This window comes from Aptenodytes patagonicus, chromosome 1 (genome assembly GCF_965638725.1).
Source record: "Aptenodytes patagonicus chromosome 1, bAptPat1.pri.cur, whole genome shotgun sequence".
Taxonomy (NCBI): Eukaryota; Metazoa; Chordata; class Aves; order Sphenisciformes; family Spheniscidae; genus Aptenodytes; species Aptenodytes patagonicus.
Genome location: NC_134949.1, coordinates 1434419 through 1456122, shown reverse-complemented (window position 1 = coordinate 1456122; position 21704 = coordinate 1434419). Strand labels below are relative to the sequence as shown.

The 21704-nt window shown below is 41.2% G+C and overlaps 1 protein-coding gene across 2 annotated transcripts in view; it reads left to right on the top strand.

Annotated features, from left to right (window-relative positions):
• LRGUK (leucine rich repeats and guanylate kinase domain containing) overlaps positions 1 to 21704 on the top strand; it is a 55911-nt gene that overhangs the window by 14303 nt on the left and 19904 nt on the right. For both annotated transcript variants that reach the window (XM_076346334.1, XM_076346241.1), the window contains exons 9-14: positions 713 to 799; positions 1447 to 1553; positions 5774 to 5893; positions 8654 to 8750; positions 13252 to 13365; positions 20746 to 20947. In XM_076346334.1, the coding sequence (XP_076202449.1) occupies positions 713 to 799; positions 1447 to 1553; positions 5774 to 5893; positions 8654 to 8750; positions 13252 to 13365; positions 20746 to 20947 (727 nt within the window). The remainder of the gene's footprint in view (positions 1 to 712; positions 800 to 1446; positions 1554 to 5773; positions 5894 to 8653; positions 8751 to 13251; positions 13366 to 20745; positions 20948 to 21704) is intronic.

Here is a 21704-nt window from a genome sequence, read left to right as displayed (position 1 = left end):
AATGGTCTGTCGTGGCACACCGTGAAATTAGCATGAAAAAATACCCAAAATAGGCTGCCCCTGGTCCTCCGTGATCTGAAAGCCTTTTTCTGTTTAGATGTCCTTCCCCTAAGCAAAGTCTGATCCTATTCCTTTCAATTACTGTTTTAATAACTTATACATGCAGCAATCACCTTAAGATGACTCTCTGAATTTCAGTTGTTTTAACAGGACCTTACTGGTTTTAGAACTAAGAAGCTTCATTAATTTGTCAGCATCAGCTTTTTAATTAGATTTTTAATTTTTTTTTTTACTGTCTCAGACTTAAAAGCATATATGATGATGAATTTATAATGCAAATTCTCTTTTAAAGTTCCTACAGTACTACTAAGGTTAAAAGTATTAACCATAGTTTATTACCCAGTACAGATAATGCTTTTGGTTCTCCAGCAGTCTGTCTTGGTGTTCTAGTGGGTATGGTGGTGATTTTTAAATTCCCACCTTGACCTTTTGAACAATGTATTGCAGACTTTTGAACACTATTAGCTTTTGTTGCAGAAGCTAAGCTTGGGGGGGGGGGGGGGGGCAATTTGTACAGTGTATTGACATCCTTCAGGGTAAAAAGCTTTTTGTGTTGCAACGTATTAAGGCCAATTTAATTTCAACCGTTTGAAATTAAATATTAGATTGATGAAGTTAAGTACTTTATGTCAAAGTGGAAACTGTCCTTCAGGAACAAACGGATTATTGGCTCTTGGTGATTTTCACGTTGCTCCAACTAACAGAACTGGATCTCAAGAAGATTTCAGTGGAAGAAAAGGTATGTAAACATCATGTCATTCTGGAATTTTTCTAAATAAAGAATATAAAAAACTGTGCATGCAAATGTAGCTTTGTAGTCATTTGGGTGTGACAAATCTCCCATGTTTCAGCCCCCAAGATAGGCTACAAATTCAGAGACTTTTGCTTTTAAATCCAGACATATATTTGCAGAATTTCTGGAGCAGCTGTGGTACGTAAAAATGCAAAGCTTACCTAAAAGCTTTGTTCAGTGAAGAAATTTATTTAGCAGCCATTGTTACTCAGCTAGTGAATCTAAACAGGCACTACATTCATGGAATACTCTGAATTCTTCCACCAGCACTGAGAGGGTGCAAATTAATGGATAATTAAAATCTAAGGAAAATTATTTTGTATCTTATGTGGCATCCTGTTTTCTTTCTAGTAAAAGGTTGAATATATTAAAGATAGTAAGCTACGTCTGGCTGCCTTCCATCCATCTATCAAATTATGCTTAATCCCCTGAAAAGATTTATGTAGTGGAGTGCTCACAGACAACCCAAATACCAAGACTGACCCTCATAAATATGAAGCCATCAGTATTCATAGTGATCTGTGAAGCATATTGCAGCTGGAAACAATTACATCACTGCTCGTCTTTCTTTTGGCCCTAAACCGTGGAAACAGGTTGCTGCTGTGAATAAGTATGATCCTCCTCCAGAAGTCGTTGCTGCTAAAGATCATATGACTCATGTTATGTATAGCGTGCTGCAGCCCCAGAGAATCTTTGACAGGTAAGCTTACCTCCACTTCACATCAGCTCCTGAGGGTGGCACTCAAGTAAAGCAGAATATGTTGTCATATTTAGAGGGGCATTCTTCTGTCCCCCTCTCATCTCTAAATTAATCTAATGAAGAAGAGACATTCCACAGTATTCTGGTAGCAGCCTGGAAATTAGGCAAATCTTATTTGGTTGAAATTGATTATGAAATTAAGTTAGTCATTCACCTCTAAAGTCTGAGACAGATTGTCCACAGCTCCGTTTCTTTTAAACAATCTGTTGAAACAGATGGCCATTTGCACCATAAATGAAAGATGCAAAAATTCTATCAATACCCAAAGGCAATTTAAAAATATCTAGAGGGAGAAGAGAGCTGTAAAACATTTCTTCCTATTCTGCTTCTTCCTTCTCTTCACACTATTGGCATCCCATTGTGAGGAAAATGGCTTTATTTTGTGGCTTTGGGGCACATTTTATATTCATAAGATGAAATTTTCAAGTTTGTACTCCGGGAAGTCCAGCTACTTCTGCCTTTGGGAGGAGACGATGCTGACTGCCGCTTAAAGCACAGAAGGGAGAGGCAAATCAATGTTTTTTTTCCAACTTTGCCATTGCCATGCCAGGTGACTTCTCTCAGTCTCATTTCTCATCTAGAAAATGGAAATAGCCATACGTCACAGCTCTGAAGATGTGTTACGATATTTGCTTGATGAATGCTTGGAAAATGCTTTGACATACTCTGATGGAAGATACTATGAAGTATACGTGGTTTATTATTATATTGGCTACAGTGGGCACTGAGATCAACTTTTGTGTCCCACACCCTGTTTTAGCACCATTTTGGACATCTTAATTCATAATGGGTAACCTGATTTAAGATCCATGATTTAGTAACTCAGAAATTTATATTTTTAGAATATCTTTATTGCGAGTCTTGTGTTTTCTGGGATTGTCGATGAAAGACAGGAACCATCCCAGTGGTGATGATAGCTCTGAGAATTCTTAACAGCCTATTAAAAAAACCCTGAAGATTTATTTACTGTTTTGCAGGGTTGGAGATTTCTTAAAAAAAAAAAAAGCACAATAGTTTTACCTAAAGGCATGGATTTCTTCCAATGCAGATATAGGCTGTATTTAAATATTTGTTTATTGGATTGTGTATGTGTATCTTTATTGCTGGAAAGAAACAATTCTGTCTTCTGTCAGAGGTATTGCATACACAAACATATAAACATGCAGACCAGCATTTATGGTACTGACCAAAATTCTTAATGATGCTTTGAATGTTTGCCCATGCTCAGCTGGAAAGCACGCAACACAGTCATTAATGAAATCTTCCTAATGATGATGCGTTACAGTCTTCTACACTACAAAATGCTTATTGGAACCAGATTGGTATAGTTCATTTGCATCTATATTTTTAGATGAGATTATAATTAATTCTGTTTTAGTAATACTGCTATTAAAAATAAAACCTGAAAACAAAGCAAAAAGTTATGTTGTTGCATACTCAGCAGTCAGAAAACATTAGCATTAAGTTTCTTATGCCATTCCCTCTCTCTGTGTGCCTTGTGATTCTATCTTTAATTACACGGTAACACACCGCTGAACAATATTATGTGTATTTTTTCCCCAACTATAAATGCACGTGACATTTAAAAAGGTAGCTTGATCATAGTTATAACTGCTACATGGGGAGCAGAAATTTAATAACAGAGGGCTCTTCAGTCTATTGGGCAAGTACATGATGAGACTTGGTATCTGGCTATTGAGGATAAATTCATTCAGAGAAGAAATAGAGCATGATTATTTTTAACAATGAGGGTAATTAACCATTGGAACAATTTACCAAGGGTACCAAGAATTCTCCACAACTGGAACATTTTTAATTAAAATATGCTCTAACGGAACCTCAGGTATCAGACCTGAAGCAAGAAGTAACTCGGGGAAATCCTGTTGCCAGTGTGATGAGGGGAGTCTGAGTAGATGATCACAGTAGTCCCTCCTGGCCTTGAAATCTATTAATCTTGCACAGCAGTGTATTACTGTACTCGCCAAAGACAAAGAAAGTTGAAAGATGCACATTAAATGACCCAAGAACTCTTTACATGATACTGCTTACAAGTTGTAGGAAAACCAAAACTTTTAGTTTGTCTTTCGAGAACCAGTAAGTGGTGATGTAATGAAAGATAGTATTATGGAAATGTTCTCATGTTCTTCTGATGAAATAGTAACTCTAAGGAATTTGAGGATATGAGGAATCTGAGCAATGGAAATTTATTTAAGGGAATTTGAATTCCAAGTATAATCATGTCAAGTAATGATATGTTGTATCATTACTGGATATAATGCTTCCTTGTAGAAGAAAATTCTGCAATTTGCAAGCATGCAATAGGTTCTGTGCATGGAGAAGGAATATATTAAAACGATGTTGAAGATAAGGGCTCTGCCTTCACAGACCTGCCTTGACATCATTCTTCATGAAGGGCATGGTCTTGAGCAAGAATAAGAACCTTTCTGCTACGTCTTGATAAATTTTGAATCTCTAGTCACTAAGCATGTTTCGTGGAATTCCCATCTTTGAAATGGTTCATTTATAATAATGCACTTGTAATATCCACAACTGTCACTAATACCTCCTGGGATCATGTTGTCTTAAACTGGTCTTTTCCTTACCACAAATGTCAGAAAAGGGAAAGACAGTCTGAACAACTCAAATAATCAAGAGGAGGAAGATATTTCTTGAACAGAATGTCACAACCTAACAGATTCAGCTAAGGATTTTTAAGCTGTATTTTTACCTTCTCCAGTATTTTTAATGTATTGTGCTAAAAAGCTTGTTGTGCTAATGTTTTGTAAATGTCACCAATCGGCCCAGTAAGTAAAAAATCCTTAAATCTCCCTGGGGTTCTGCTATTGTCTTGCTTTAAAATAGTCTAGTGGATGGAACGCTGAACCAGGATCTGGGTTCATTTCACAGTTTAGTAACAGCACATATGTACAGACTCAAGCCAGTCTCTTAATTTATTAGGTGTATCGGTTATTTCTTCTGTGAGAATAGTACTCCATAGGAGAATTAGGAGACTGAATTGCATTATTATCTTAGTACTTCTGAGGCATCAAGTCCCATTATATACATATAATCTGGTAGAAAATAGAGCTGGTTTGCTGAACCTAAAATAGGAGTAAAGCCATTACTTTGAAATCTTTTTGTTCCATGCTTGTGTTGGATCATTATCATCTTATAGAGTTAGTTACTTGTAAGAGAAAAGGTAAAAGAAATATAGTCTGTTTTCAAGAATTTGTGTTCACCTGTTTTAAATCACATTAAATGGAAGCTTAACACACATTGGTGGTTTTCTTCCACTTTAAAATTTAAATTTAGTTAATGCTATTTATAAGTTAAAAACAAGTGGATCTGAAATTATTTCATCTATTTCTGACGTATTATCAAGTTGCATAATCTTAAGATCTAGCTGAGATTTAAAAATGAGAGTCCAAAGTTGCATTCCATTTTTAGCTGTCTAAATAGATTGCTGGGCACTCAAAAGTGCAGAAATGCTATTCATTCTAGTATTTACAGCTGGAAGTGGAAATCTGAGGATCTAACCATCTGCTCAGCATGGAGAAAATGGAGGGCTTTGTACTTTTGCAGCACTTTGGGTTCTTTTATTGTAGTGTTATTTGTGTTCAGTGGAGTTTAAGGATCTTAGTGTTTTTCATTGTACTGAATTGAAGAACTCTTTACAAATTTCCACCTTCATCTGGCAAGGCCATGGAAGTCAGCAAGATTACATGCAGGAGTGCGTAAACGTTTGTAGGATTGAGTCCAGGTTCATGCTAGGCTTATTATCCTGATCATTAAAATGCTACCATCTCTGTGACAGACTTGGAAAACTCTTAAACAAATCCCAGCAACACCGTAACTGCAGAGGCAGCTTTAGAAAAGGCTATAAATCAGAAAAGATTATAGTAGACATAACATTATTCCTTTTGCAAAAGAGACCCAGGGGTCTTTAATGCTGCATTTTGTACTATTTTTATGTTTAGAGCATGTCAAACTGAGCACACGCTTCTCCTGATTTTTGTCTACACTGTGAACAATGTGAATAGTGTGATAGACAGATGAGATTAGTTGAAGTGATGATCAAGTCTCTGCAGAAGCTTTATACAAAGTTGCTGAAGACTCCATTTGTAGGTAATGTAATGGCTCCTTGTTTTCCTTTCTTGTAGCACTTTACCTAGTCTTGATGCTCCCTACCCCATGCTGGTATTAGTTGGCCCTCTGGCCTGTGGTAAGAGAGAACTTACTCATAAGATCTGCAGACAGTTCAACAATTTCTTCAGATACGGGTAAGTTTGCTCCATAAGTTTAAAAGAACACCAAGTGATCAAAGCTAGAATTGCTGCTGGTTTGCTTTTCTTTAAAAAAACCCAAGAAGTTAAAAGTTAAAGACAACCAATAAATGTTCATTGCTATGCATTTTATCTCTTCCCAGGGCTTGATTGCCTGAAGTCATCAAATACTTCCTTAAAAGAAAAGCTATTTAAATTATCATGTTCTTTTCAAAGGTGAACAGCAAACAAACAAACAGACAAAAATGTGTCATTTAGCGCTCCTTTTATTGATCTATCTATCCTCACTAATGCCCCTCAACCTAAGCATCTGTTTGGATATGTATGCATTTCTCTTAGTTTTTCTAATGTACCTGCATATAAACACATTAGCATGCATGTGCAGACTGCATCCAGAAGCTAGGAAAGGAAGCAAGTGCAATTGCTGGACCGGTTTATTATCCTGTGAGTAGTGTTATCAAAGCACATGGCACCTTTCAGACTTCACCACCTGCTGGGAGGACTAATTCTCCCTATCTGAAAGGCCTGAATTATGATCCTTACCGCCTTGGGCTCCCTGTGTATTTAGTGGAGAGAAACTCTGTCTTCCCAAGGGAGATTCAGCCTTTGTGAATCGCTTCCCTGAGGTATCTACCTATTTTCAGTGCACAGTAGATAGGAAGTCTGGCTAAGTTAGATCACCACTATCTGTTGCCTAAAATTAGGTGGTGCAAGCTGTTCCTCTTGCCCGCCCATTCCATTCTTCACAGTACCTAACTTTCATAGGTCCTATAACACACGCTATTCGGCACTGGTCTCTGTTCCTGTTATATTGTCTCTCCCCTATTTTCTCAATTTTTTTATTACACGAATTTCTCCATTCATTTTTAACCAGACTTTGGCCGTAGTTTCACATGTATAGCGTTTGCCACAACAGGACCCGGGTCTATATTTGTGCACTCTTAGGTACTGAAGTGGTGAGTTGTAAGACAGGGACCACGGGCACGTGCATATGCGAGAATGATTCCTCAGAGTTCTTAGCATCACAGGACCATGCTCTGCATGTCGATGTGATGTCTAGCAGTAGCCGCCTTCTCTAACGTAATACACCACAGTGAAGGAGCCTATATGTATTTCTGTCTGCTGTGTGCTCAGATTATAGCCACTTGCTGGATTAGATCATTAAACTGGCAAGTTGAAAGGACATTTTAAGAAAAGATCTGTCAAGGTTATGTGACTGGAAAAATGACTTTTTGCCTTTCTTTAAAGCAACTGCTATGTTTTGAAAGACTAGATTGGAAATTACAAACTAATTGAATACCAATTGAAATTTTCCTAGCACTATGTGGTTTTTAAGAGCATTGGTTTTATACTGTGTATTCTATTTCCTAAAAGTTTTATGCATGAGGGGGAAAAAAAAGGAAGAGAGACAGAATCTTAACAGAGCAGAAAATTGCAACCATAAAGCAAAGTTGTATTTTAATTATTCAGTGGAGATTTAAGCAATTTTATGGCTTACACTTTTAAATTTCAAACATTCCACTCATTAAAAATGTATTTCATGCAAGGCAGTTTGAATGTAAACATGGCCTTGCAATTAAAAAAGGCTGTAATGTTTAAAAGTGTTTCAAAAAATAAAGTGAAATTGGACCCTCAAACCATCTGGCTAGTGCTCAGGAATGACCTTTAAGCTGGATGCGTTCATAATATCTTAAAGAAAATCAGGCCTTTGAAGTGAAATTTTACAGAGTCCATGTGTAGCACACTGTTCTCATTTGCCACAGCTTGCTGATAAAAGCAAGTGGCACCCTCTAATGCCGTGATAGTTAAGATCTGTCAAGCTCTGCATTATAGACTAAAGTTCTGAATGGTTTATAACTCGGCTACCTTAAATGAACAGAAATGGCCTGGTAGGTAGTATACTAGTAGGTGGTATATTTTTTGCCATATTTTCCAGGACAATCCAGCAGAAGTCAAAGAGTTAAAATGTTGTCGGTGTGAATCAGTGCCAAAGCTCCACATCACACTTTTGTTCCTGTTATCCTACAATGTAAAAATTAAAAACAAAACCGAAGCAGAAACAAGTAGCAAAATACAATTTCCTAAGATAGAACATGAGCCACTGCATATTTTAATCTAAAATTGGTACATGCATTGACTTAGCTGCTTTTTTTTGGTATTGTTTGGGGTTTTGGGGGGTTTTTTAGTGTTTCATCCTAGTGGTAAGCTCATGTATCTGAGGTTTGTCGTATTGTCCTTATGTGGTGGCAGGCAATTACTTTTCCTGCCTTGTATCCCGCTTATCTCCCTAGTTTCAGGATTGTTTCTCCCCTTACTATTAGGGGTCCATTTAAAGGTTGGTCTTTATATCTCTTTCTTAACCTCACAGTTCAGCCTAACTCCTAGTTTCCTTTTCCATATTTAGGATTCTACTTTATATCATCCACAAGCTGACATAACTGGAAAAAAAATTGTTTCATCATTTCTCTATTACAGGGTGCTGTGACAGCTTCAGTTCAGGCTATCTGGGGTTGGGGGGGATTTATAGCCAAAATGTAATGTTACATTTAAACTTTTTTTTTTTTCTTTATTTATGGGTTAATCTTTCAAATATGTGGCATTAGTGGTATGATTTGCACCTCTTTATATTTCTCATATTTCTTCTCTTCTTAAAAATAAAATGATTTGTGGTATTCTCCCTTTCCCCCCGCTCCTATTCCATAGCTGCTTCTATGATTGAAAACAGGTTATTTGTTTATTATACCATATATCTTCCAGTCCCTGTCACACTACCAGGGCAGCTTACTTTGGTGAAGAAAACAGACTTGATTACTATTTCGTTTCTCAAGAAGCATTTGACAAAATGGTGAACACAGTAAGTACCTGACTAGTATCCTAGTAGGCCTATTCCCTACACCCAGAGTGAAGTCAACTTTTCTGTCCAGGTCTGATTTTTTTTTTTTTTATATTAAGTTTGTGTCTGCATGTGCATGCTTATTCACTCACAGTTATGTGACTTAAGTTCATACACAGAAACCACAAATTTGTTTTATATTTATGCTGTCTTTTCTTCTGTATGCATATATAGAAACCATTAAATGGGCATAATGGTCAGTAGGAATCTTTAAATAGTCGTATAATGTAGAAATAAACTTATTTCCATATGCAACTATCTACTCTGTGTGTAGGAAAGAAAACCTCTTAAAATAGCTGCCATCATTTTTTTTTAATTATTTTTATTTTTCCTTCTTTGAAAATCTTCCAGCAACCCTGCAAGGAATGTAGTCTTTTAAAGTTTAGCAAATTCACCCTAAAGACATTGTGTTTCTCTCTGAAGGCAGTGTGCCTTCAGGTACTGTTTCTTGATGCCTTTTGCTGCCTGCAATAAAATATTGGCTTGAAAAGCCACAACAAAGCTCGTTATTTGTACATACACAACCAGGGGAGCCAACACAGTCTTAAGCAACTGATCTGGTCCTTAATGATAGCTCTCAGTAACCAAGTAGTTTAATTTTAAAAGAATATAATCTGCTTACATCTCCCTAGACATACTACTGGGAACCAAAGTTTCAGTCGTCAGGTTTTAACTTTGAAATTTCTTGGCCAATTATACATTCTCCTTGCAGATTTGTTTCTGTCCTCTCTTTTCTTCGACATTTTCTATTTTATAGGTAGGATTTTTCAGGTAGGCAGCGATGAAGTCGCAACAGGAAGTCCGAGGGCAATCAAGAGAGGTTTCAGGGCCTTGGGACAACTGGTTAAGGGAGCAGGAGCACAAGTAGTTTTCTCCTCTATCCTTCCAGTTGCAGGGAATGATGAGGGAAGAAACAGGAAGAGCCAGCAGATCAATACCTGGCTTCGAGCCTGGTGTCACTGGCAGAATTTTTGGTTTTTTGATCATGGGTCGGTCTACACGACACTAGGCCTGCTGGCGACAGACGGGGTACACCTATCTCAAAGAGGGAAAAGGATCTTTGCACAGGAGTTAGCAGGGCTCATTGAAAGAGCTTTAAGCTAGATTTGAAGGGGGAAAGGGATAAAACTGGGCTCACTAGAGATAATCCTGGGGGAGCCACGCCAATGTTTGAGGGACAGTGTGCTAGTGAGGTCCTTCAGTCTGCTGTCTCAGTGGAGGTAGGGGATGGAGATCCATGCGGCAGCAAAGATGGAAGTGTTATGGATGTGTTAGAAACCATGGAAGCGCCTGAGAATGGTCACGTAGTAATTAGGGTTTCTCCCCAAAAAAAGGTGGTGGGATCAATAGCCCAACTGAAGTGCATCTACACCAATGCACGCAGCATGGGCAACAAACAGGAGGAGCTGGAAGCCATTGTGCAGCAGGAAAACTATCATGTAGTTGCCATCACGGAAACGTGGTGGGATGACTCGCACAACTGGAGTGCTGCAATGGATGGCTATAAACTCTTCAGAAGGGATAGGCAAGGAAGGAGAGGCGGTGGGGTAGCCCTGTATGTTAGGGAGTGTTTTGATTATCTAGAGCTTAATGATGGAGATGATAGGGTTGAGTGTTTATGGGTAAGAATCAGGGGGAAGGCCAACCAGGATGAAGAGGAAGATGAAATACTCTATAAGCAGCTGGGAGAAGTCTCACAATCGCTAGCCCTTGTTCTCGTGGGGGACTTCAACTTACCAGATGTCTGCTGGAAATACAACACAGCAGAGAGGAAACAGTCCAGGAGGTTCCTGGAGTGTGTGGAAGACAACTTCCTGACACAGCTGGTGAGTGAGCCAACTAGGGAAGGTGCCCCGCTGGACCTGTTGTTTGTGAACAAAGAAGGACTTGTGAGTGATGTGATGGTTGGAGGCCGTCTTGGGCATAGCGATCACGAAATGATAGAGTTTTCAATTCTCAGAGAAGTAAGGAGGGGGTCAGGGTCCCTTGGGAGGCAGTCCTGAAGGGCAAAGGAGTTGAGGAAGGCTGGACATTCTTCAAGAAGGAAATCTTAAAGGCGCAGGAGCAGGCCATCCCCATGTGCTGAAAGATGAGCCGGCAGGGAAGAAGACCGGCCTGGCTGAACAGAGAGCTTTGGCTGGAACTCAGGAAAAAAAGGAGAGTTTATGACCTTTGGAAGAAGGGGCAGGCAACTCAGGAGGACTACAAGGACGTCATGAGGTTATGCAGGGAGAAAATTAGAAGGGCCAAAGCCCAACTAGAACTTAATCTGGCTACTGCCGTAAAAGACAATAAAAAATGTTTCTATAAATACATTAGCAACAAAAGGAGGGCTAAGGAGAATCTCCATCCTTTATTGGACGTGGGGGGAAACACAGTGACCAAGGATGAGGAAAAGGCTGAGGTACTTAATGCCTTCTTTGTCTCAGTCTTTAATAGTAAGACCAGTTGTTCTCTGGGTACCCAGCCCCCTGAGATGCAACACAGGGACGGGGAGCAGAATGAAGCCCCCATAATCCAAGAGGAAATGGTTAGTGACCTGCTACACCACTTAGACACACACAAGTCTATGGGTCAGATGGGATCCACCCAAGGGTGCTGAGGGAGCTGGCGGAAGTGCTCACCAAGCCACTTTCAATCCTTTATCAGCAGTCCTGGCTAACCGGGGAGGTCCCAGTTGACTGGAGGTTAGCAAATGTGATGCCCATCTACCAGAAGGGCCAGAAGGAGGATCCGGGAAACTGCAGGCCTGTCAGTCTGGCCTCGGTGCCATGGAAGGTTATGGAGCAGATCATCTTAAGTGCTATCACACAGCACGTACAGAACAACCAGGTGATCAGGCCCAGTCAGCATGGGTTTATGAAAGGCAGGTCCTGCTTGGCTAACCTGATCTCCTTCTATGACAAGGTGACCCACTTAGTGGATGAGGGAAAGGCTGTGGATGTGGTCTACCTAGACTTTAGTAAAGCCTTTGACACCGTCTCCCACAGCATTCTCCTAGAGAAGCTGGTGGCTCACGGCTTAGACAGGTGGACTCTGCGCTGGGTAAAACACTGGCTGGACGGCTGGGCCCAGAGAGTTGTAGGGAATGGAGGTAAATCCATTTGGTGGCCAGTCACGAGCGGTGTTCCCCAGGGCTCAGTACTGGGGCCGGTCTTGTTCAATATCTTTATCAATGATCTGGACGAGGGGATCAAGTGCTCCCTCAGTAAGTTTGCAGACGACACCAAGTTGGGCGGGAGTGTTGATCTGCTCGAGGGCAGGAAGGCTCTGCAGAGGGACCTGGACAGGCTGGATCGATGGGCCCAGGCCAACTGTATGAGGTTCAACAAGGCCAAGTGCCGGGTCCTGCACTTGGGCCACAACAACCCCATGCAGCGCTACAGGCTTGGGGAAGAGGGGCTGGAAAGCTGCCTGTTGGAAAAGGACCTGGGGGTGTTGGTCGACAGCCGGCTGAACATGAGCCGGCAGTGTGCCCAGGCGGCCAAGAAGGCCAATGGCATCCTGGCCTGTATCAGCAATAGTGTGGCCAGCAGGAGTAGGGAAGTGATCGTGCCCCTGTACTCGGCACTGGTGAGGCCGCACCTCGAATACTGTGTTCAGTTTTGGGCCCCTCATGACAAGAAGGACGTTGAGGTGCTGGAGTGTGTCCAGAGAAGGGCAACGAGGCTGGTGAGGGGTCTGGAGAACAAGTCTGCTGAGGAGCGGCTGAGGGAACTGGGGTTGTTTAGCCTGGAGAAAAGGAGGCTGAGGGGAGACCTCATCGCTCTCTACAACTCCCTGAAAGGAGGTTGTAGCGAGGTGGGGGTCGGTCTCTTCTCCCAAGTAACAAGCGACAGGACGAGAGGAAATGGCCTCAAGTTGCGCCAGGGGAGGTTTAGATTGGATATCAGGAAAAATTTCTTCACCGAAAGGGTTGTCAGGCATTGGAACAGGCTGCCCAGGGGCGTGGTGGAGTCACCATCCCTGGAAGTATTTAAAAAGACGTGTAGATGTGGTGCTCAGGGAGATGGTTTAGTGGTGAACTTGGCAGTGCTAGGTTAATGGTTGGACTCGATCTTAAAGGTCTTTTCCAGGCTAAATGATTCTATGATTCTGTATGGCATGGCCATATGGTTTGATGTAATGTCAAAAGAAGAATGCCCCTTGCTTTAGATCTTGCTTTCTTTACAGTGTGAATGAATAACCAATGTAAGCTGTAACCTGTCAGCAGCTTGTTTTCAAGACACTGGTGTTTTATTATCCATGAACTATGTACAAGCCCGTACCCTGCAGCACCGGCTATGTGCTCTTCTCTGCAAATTTTGTGCTCCCATTGTCCTCATTATTATTGATGAGTTAGGCAGGGAGAAACTTTGTAGGGAGAGAAAACAAGGAAGTCCAGAGTGATTATGCTCCTTTAAGAAAGTTGTTTCCCTTAAAATATTTCTGTTGTCATTATACTTGCTGTTTTGAATTTCAGGGGAAGTTTATAGCGACCTTTAAATACAGTGGCTATTACTACGGACTTGGAAGAGACACTGTAGAATCAATTGCCAGAGAGGGTCTTGCAACCTGTGTTCACTTAGAAATAGAGGTAAGGATTACTTATTGCCTAACCATTTTTGAATGAGTCATTCTGTGAGAACTGTCCTGGGGAGGAATTCATGCAGTTTGACTAAGGTTTGTTCCAGCTGCCTAGACATAGCCGCTTAGCGACACGAGACATCCTGTGGCTTTCTGCCCAGCTTACAGCTGCTGCTGATACATTTGAACTAGTTGTGTGGGCTGCATTACAGTCACTGGAGATACAGTTGTTTGGTCAGATGAACTGCGTTTTTAACTCCACTGCCTGTATCAAGTAGCTCTCCGTTGTCTATACATGAACCTCACCACTCCCTTTACAGGCACCCACATTTAGTCAGATGGATCCTTCTGCTAGCTTCTTAAAATTTCCTGGCCTATTTTTTCAATCTTCAGCAGCCTCATCTCCCCACCACATCACCAGTACTTTCCATTACAGTATCCTCAGCTTTTCAACCATGTGCTTTCTACCCATCTGCAGCTTATAGTGAGACTAGTCTAGAGCTGCACACCTACTGATCACCCCTAAAAGAATGCCATGCTTCTCCTTTGCTGATGAAGCAATGGAGAATGCATGCAGGCCTGAGGCAATATTTTGGGCGAACTATTAAAAGATGTAATCGCTTTGAGGGATTACTTTACCTTCTCTGAGATTTGTCAGGTGGACATACACAGATGGCAGAATCTCAGAAGTCTTGCTGCATTAAGAAACTAGGTCACAAACAAAGTGTCAAAACCTATCTTTTGGAATCCCAAAGGAATAACTTTTTAGCTAATTTTCTAATTATGTACTTCTCATTATCTTAGATCAAGATTTACTAGCTAGGGGTTGAGGTGACAAAAAGGAAAGGCATGCTACGTTTCCTTCCAAATTCTTTCTACAAAATAAGCTCCATCTATATGAGCTTCCAAAATGAGAGACTCTACAGAATACCCAGAATGTGATACTGAGTGTTGCTGGGTTTCACTGTGTTTGTAGGGCTCAGCTCTACCTCTGGGGGATTACTACAAGTTAACATCGCTACTACACTCCATGATAGATGGGGAAAAAAATAATAGATATAAAAAAGAAATGTAGGAGGCTGCAGTGCTAACATAGGATCCTAAGCTGTGCATCCGGAGTTAGTGGAATGACTAGGGAGACTTGAGCAAAAATTGATACTAAATTTAATTAATTTTAGGTTGTTTATTTTGTTTGTGAAGCTGATGATCGAAAAACTAGTTTTCAGTTAAGAACCTTAGTGTTCATGAGGAGTTTTAGTCCCCTTTGGCCTAAATAAATTTGTACACATTTACTGGCTTGCATATAAATGTACAAATAACAGAATAGCAGCATGTCAGTGCTAAAAAATTAGTAGCTCCGTGCTCAAATGGTCCACAATTTAATGCTGCAATCCTGCTCTTAAGTGCCTGTTACTTGACTAATATTAAACAGCAAATTAATAACTTAATCTCTGTGTAGTTCCATTTCCTCTTTTTCCTCAGTCTCGTGAGAACTGTGAATCACCCTCAGTCTCCACTGATTGCAGTAGGCATTGAGTGTTTTTGTTGTCTTGCCAGACAGACCCTAAATTTACAAAGGAAGAAAAATAGGAGAAGATTAAATATGATGGAATGAGGTGCCTTTTAAAGCTGTCAATTCTTCACAAAGTAGATGTGTTATCAAATAATTTAGGAGAAAGAACTTAATGGAACGTCATTTTTATTCATAAGGAGGTTAACCCAGCAACGTAGGCAGTGACCATAACTTTTGCTGGGTATTACCAAAGCTACTGTTATGGACAGACAACTACGGAACTCCTTTGTCACTGAAGTTTCAAGATCACATAGTAATTATGCATAGTCTTGTATCACGGTGGACACTGTTAGCAGATGAGAAACAATAATGGTGAGTTATGTATCTGAATAGAAGTTATCGAAGTCCATTATCTTCTGCAAGGCTCAACAAAAGTGATTTAGCACTATTAAAAGAAATTTTAATTATGGTCAGTGGGCTGAGACTAAAAATTTAGAGCTGTTCATTCCCTTTAATCTAGAGTGTATCTTTCACTGATAAAGGAGACTGACATGAATTTTAAAAGTTAAATCTTGCTGAGTCTACACTTCCAGTTAGTGAAGCTGCTGCGATTCTGACATATGGTTATATGTTGGAGTAAGCACATTTGCAGTGCTTTCCCTTTGTTTGTGTGGCCACCAGTACCTGCAGAGCAACTGAAGGAGCTGCATGTTCCAACCGAGGGTGTAGTTGTGGAGTGGCTAATGTGTCTCATTATGCTTCCAGAAATAAAAGTACACCTTGTCTCCTGCCAAAGACCACTCTCTATTGCACTTGTTGCTGGTTATCCAGTCATTCAGGCTGGGGAGTCAAAGGAAGTAGGATGTAATACTAGTCACATCTTTTCTATAACCACATGCTATTAACTGAAAAAACTGAGGTGCTTTAGCTATGTTAAATGAATGGATGTCTTCAACTCAGGTAGTCCTTCGATCTTTCTTGACCTCATATGCAAATTCAGGAAACTCAAATTTTACTCCTTTTTTATTTTCCTAATCTCTCTTTGGTTTCAAACTGTTAACTCCTGTATTCTTCCATTCTTTATTTTAAGGTCTCTTTCCTTATACTCTCTTTATGTCATATTAGACAGTCACTCATCCTATTGTCTCTGTACAACAAATTTATTGGGCACACCAGAAGCTTTCTGTATCTCTTCCTTTTTTCTCCTCCCCGCTCATCCCAGACTATTGATGGGCTGCCTTCCTATTCCTACATAGTTCTGGGACATATGAATCATTCATTACATTATTTCTTCATCAGAAAGAGAATTCATTCATGGTGCAACTTCAGATGAGGAGAGTGTTACTAGGCTGGAATGTGGGTCTGCTTTCTGCTGGTGTTCCAATCTCTGAATAATTACAGGCCTAGCTGAAAGTAGGTGGTCACATAGCTGGATGCGAAGATTTCTGTGCCCCACATTCTCCCCTTTAGTTTTCACCAAAATGAATAGTATTTTCCCCAGAATCAGTCCCTGAAATTTTTACAATGAATCAAAGTGCTATTCCATACTTAGAATGCTACAACCAGGAAAAAAATATAGTAAGTGTTCAGCCTATTATTGTTTTCTGCATGGTTTTACTTGTATTTGACTATATTTTAGAATTATTCTGGAGAATCCCAGCTTTAAGGATGTGATGGTCAGTTCTGATGAACTAATGAACAGTGCTCAGATTTGACATATTAGTTGCTCTCTGTTCCTACCCACTTTAGTGAAGAAGGTGTATCATCCCATGGAGCAGATCATCTTGAGTGCCATCGCACGGCACGTACAGAACAACCAGGTGATCAGGCCCAGTCAGCATGGGTTTATGAAAGGCAGGTCCTGCTTGGCTAACCTGATCTCCTTCTATGACAAGGTGACCCACTTAGTGGATGAGGGAAAGGCTGTGGATGTGGTCTACCTAGACTTTAGTAAAGCCTTTGACACCGTCTCCCACAGCATTCTCCTAGAGAAGCTGGCGGCTCACGGCTTAGACAGGTGTACTCTGCGCTGGGTAAAACACTGGCTGGATGGCCGGGCCCAGAGAGTTGTGGGGAATGGAGTTAAATCCATTTGGTGGCCAGTCACGAGCGGTGTTCCCCAGGGCTCAGTTTTGGGGCCAGTCTTGTTCAATATCTTTATCAATGATCTGGACGAGGGGATCAAGTGCTCCCTCAGTCAGTTTACAGACGACACCAAGTTGGGCAGGAGCGTTGATCTGCTCGACGGCAGGAAGGCTCTGCAGAGGGACCTGGACAGGCTGGATTGATGGGCCGAGGCCAACTGTATGAGATTCAACAAGGCCAAGTGCCGGGTCCTGCACTTGGGCCACAACAACCCCATGCAGCGCTACAGGCTTGGGGAAGAGTGGCTGGAAAGCTGCCTGGCAGAAAAGGACCTGGGGGTGCTGGTCGACAGCCGGCTGAACATGAGCCGGCAGTGTGCCCAGGCGGCCAAGAAGGCCAATGGCATCCTGGCCTGTATCAGAAATAGTGTGGCCAGCAGGAGCAGGGAAGTGATCGTGCCCCTGTACTCGGCACTGGTGAGGCCGCACCTCAAATACTGTGTTCAGTTTTGGGCCCCTCACTCCAAGAAGGACGTCGAGGTGCTGGAGCGTGTCCAGAGAAGGGCAACGAGGCTGGTGAGGGGTCTGGAGAACAAGTCTGCTGAGGAGCGGCTGAGGGAACTGGGGTTGTTCAGCCTGGAGAAAAGGAGGCTGAGGGGAGACCTCATCGCTCTCTACAACTCCCTGAAAGGAGGTTGTAGCGAGGTGGGGGTCGGTCTCTTCTCCCAAGTAACAAGCAATAAGACAAGAGGAAACGGCCTCAAGTTGCGCCAGGGGAGGTTTAGATTGGACACGAGGAAAAATTTCTTCACCGAAAGTGTTGTCAAGCATTGGAACAGGCTGCCCAGGGAAGTGGTGGAGTCCCCATCTCCGGAGGTATTTGAAAAGATGTGTAGATGTGGTGCTCAGAGAGATGGTTTAGTGGTGAACTTGGCAGTGCTAGGTTAATGGTTGGATCTGATGATCTTAAAGGTCTTTTTGAACCTAAACATTTCTGTGATTCTATGCCTCAATGAAAATGAAGTAAGCTTCCCTACCTTCCCTACCAGTGCAATAATGTGCATGACCTCACTTATATTTGGATAATTTGTTCATCATCAGACACTACGATGGTTGTTGGCCTGTTTTGTTTTCTTCACAATGATCATTAAACACCGAAAATGATCTTTTTTTTATATATGATCATATATATAAAAGTAAAGCCAAGAATTTATTGTTAGTATGATGGAAATTCTGTCTAATTTAAGAATCATCATTAGTCTAGGTGTAATTAGTACAGAAAAAGGAAGAATAATAATGCATTTAGAGTACTTATATACTGAAAAATTCCCAGTAATAATAATAATAATAATACAATTTAAATTGTAACACGTGCTTCTTAGTTTCTATCTCTTTTGCTGGTGTTATGCTCACCCTTTCACTGCTCCTTTCGGTTCTAAGATCAGTGGTTTCCCTCTGGTGTTGTCGTTGCGGGGGATGTTACAGAAAGTTGTCAACTTCTGAGCCCTTTGCTGCACGGATATTAATGTTGATAGTTCCTTCTTTCTCCTCCCAGGATCCTCTTGGGGTCATTTGTATATGTTTGCTAACGCATGTTTACACCTTTCTCTTTCTTCGTTGGTCTGCAGCTCCAGGTTACACAAGAATTCATAGAATCATAGAATCATTTAGGTTGGAAAAGATCCTTAAGATCATCAAGTCCAACCGTCAATCTAGCACTGCCAAGTCCACCACTAAACCATGTCCCTAAGCACCACATCTACACGTCTTTTCAATACCTCCAGGGATGGTGACTCTACCACTTCCCTGGGCAGCCTGTTCCAATGCTTGACAACCCTTTCGGTGAAGAAATTTTTCCTCGTGTCCAATCTAAACCTCCCCTGGCACAACTTGAGGCCGTTTCCTCTCATCCTATCGCTTGTTACTTGGGAGAAGGGACCGACCCCCACCTCGCTACAACCTCCTTTCAGGTAGTTGTAGAGCGCGATGAGGTCTCCCCTCAGCCTCCTTTTCTCCAGGCTAAACAACCCCAGTTCCCTCAGCCGCTCCTCATCAGACTTGTTCTCCAGACCCTTCACCAGCCTCGTTGCCCTTCTCTGGACACGCTCCAGCACCTCAATGTCCTTCTTGTAGTGAGGGGCCCAAAACTGAACACAGTATTCGAGGTGCGGCCTCACCAGTGCCGAGTACAGGGGCACGATCACTTCCCTACTCCTGCTGGCAACACTATTTCTGGTACAAGTATTCATTATATATGGTGCCCTTTATGTATCTATGATACTATTTCTTCTTGTTGCCCCTAAAACCAGCTTTGTCCAGCTCCGGGCCTTTGTTTTTTAACTGGCCGTTGTTGAGATGTTTATAGTTGTGAGGTATGTAGTGTCAAGACTGCGCCCCATTTCTTATCATCCCATGCCTGTAGTCCTTTACATTGTGTCCTGTGTTTCCACTTCTCAAGGTCTTTGCTATCATGCCAGGCCTCTATTTATCTACATTATGTTATTATGTTGAATCATAAGCATCTCATTCTACCTGGAACAACTGCTTGTTACTGCTATCCATATAAAACTGTGGTTGTACCACGCAAAGATAAACAAAAGCAAAACAATTAGATATAGGCACCTGATCAATAAGAGAAATTGCTGTCACAGCTGAACCAAGTAAAACAAAGTTACAGCCAAGTCAAGAAAAGTTCAGATGGAGCAGGACAAGCCTCAGTCCTCAGGTCTTGAAAACTCAGTACAAATCTGATGGCAATACCATACTGCAGGGCTACATGGTTATGATATTCTGTTTTATATATAGATAGAGTGAGAGGGAGAGAGAAAAGATTCTTCAAAGTATGAGTTGTTGCAAAGGAGAGCTGTCGGAAATTCAGGGTTGGTACCATTACCTGCATCATTTAATAAGACCTTGCCTGTGAGTCCTAGCATGCAGACAGGTCTCCTTTTTCAGATCTAGCTGAAATGATTATAGGTGTTTGCAGTCCTCAGCTGTCAATTAGTGCCAACAGCATCATCAACAGCAGAGTTGATGCAAGGCACATGTAAATGTTTCCTCGTCTGCTATACTAAAAATCCTGTTTATTGGTAGATAAACAGGATAGTTTATTGCTGATAAAAATGGTTCAGGTTAAGACGGCTGACTACAATGTAACAGATGAAGAATGTGCACATCACGTCACTGATGGGGAATTGTGGTTATACCCAGTTTTAGGAGGGGGTAACATTGCAAGCTGCTCCAGCAAAATAAATATGCCTGTATCTCGATGAAGTTGCACACTTTCACCTAGAAAAATATACCAGCTGAGGAGAAAATTGTCAGTTTGTTCATGGTGGAAAGCTAAGGACCAAGGTGGTGATGCAGATAAGTCGTGCTGTGTGTCAGTACCATAGTGCGAGTCAGTGATACGCACGTTTAGAATAACTAGGTCCTGATATAATAGAAAGGATGGAAAAGAAGGAAAAGCCGTTAACTGGTGGATATGAGAAGTATGATGCTTTAAATCACCGTGGAATTTGACGAAAAGGATTCTTTCAAAAGTGTGTTTAGAATAAAGTTATACTATTCTTATAACGCTTTCCACATGTAGCTTTAGGGCATTTCACCTTGAACTTGCCTATTTTGCAAAGTTGGGTGCTAGATCTTGAGACCTGTAGATTGGATACAGGTTTCCAGTACTGCTTTCACAGTAATTTGTGATAAATGCAGAGTTGTCCTAAACTCAGCTACAAGTTCAACAGGCACTCAGTTTCAGGAACAAAACGTTGCATTTCTCTGCTTAATTTTAAAGGGTGTGCGTAGCTTGAAAAATACCTACTTTAAACCCAGATATATCCTGTTAGTACCAATGAACAAAGAAAAATATGAGGGACATCTGCGGAGGAAAGGATTATTCAGCAGGCCAGAGATTGAAGAGGCAGTCTCCAGAGTGGACATGTACATCAAAATAAGTCAGGATTTTCCAGGATACTTTGATGCAGTAGTCAACACAGGTAAGTTAATCTCTTTTATACTATAAATCTGACTTCTAATGTCTCACCAATAGATGGACTGAAACTGCTATGCAAACAAAGCCACTGGCAAATATTAAACTAAGGATGATGAATGGTTTGATGTTCAGCATAACAGTTTAAACTATCCCTTAATTGATTTTCCCAGTTAATTCTTGTCCCAGGAATCCAAAAGCTCTGGAGATCTGTCAGGGCTGAATTACTCTGCTATGCCCAAGTTGTGCTTTAAGCCCATCTAGAAAGCGAACCAACTATTGAACTCGGCAGCAGATTTGTTAAGTATTGTCTCCTATGAGAATATTAAACTGATCTGTGCTAATTGTCTCTTGGTTTCTGGGCAGAGTTCAGGGGTGCTTTTGATCTAACAGACGTAATTATTTCTGGGCAGGATAGGCTTTTTTCAAGTGTTGAAATGACAGCTGATGTGCAGTCTGGCAACGTCTCACTGTAAAGAAGAGGCTGCTGTAAAGCTTTTCCTTGTAGGACTCTTAGGCTTAGTAACTTGCTCAAGTCCCCCAGCCTGAAACAAGGAATGTGAAGGTGGTAGATATTTCATTAAAACAAATGTTTGCTTCTTGATATTTAGGAATTGAGGACAGCAGGTGGTAGAGAAGAATCCTTTTCTAGTTTGTTCTGTGTCTGCCCTTTTGTGGAGGTGATTTTTGTGGTTCACCACAGTGATGGTGAAATATATCATTGTGGTATGAAATATTGTGTTTGTAGTTATTGTCAAGGGCAT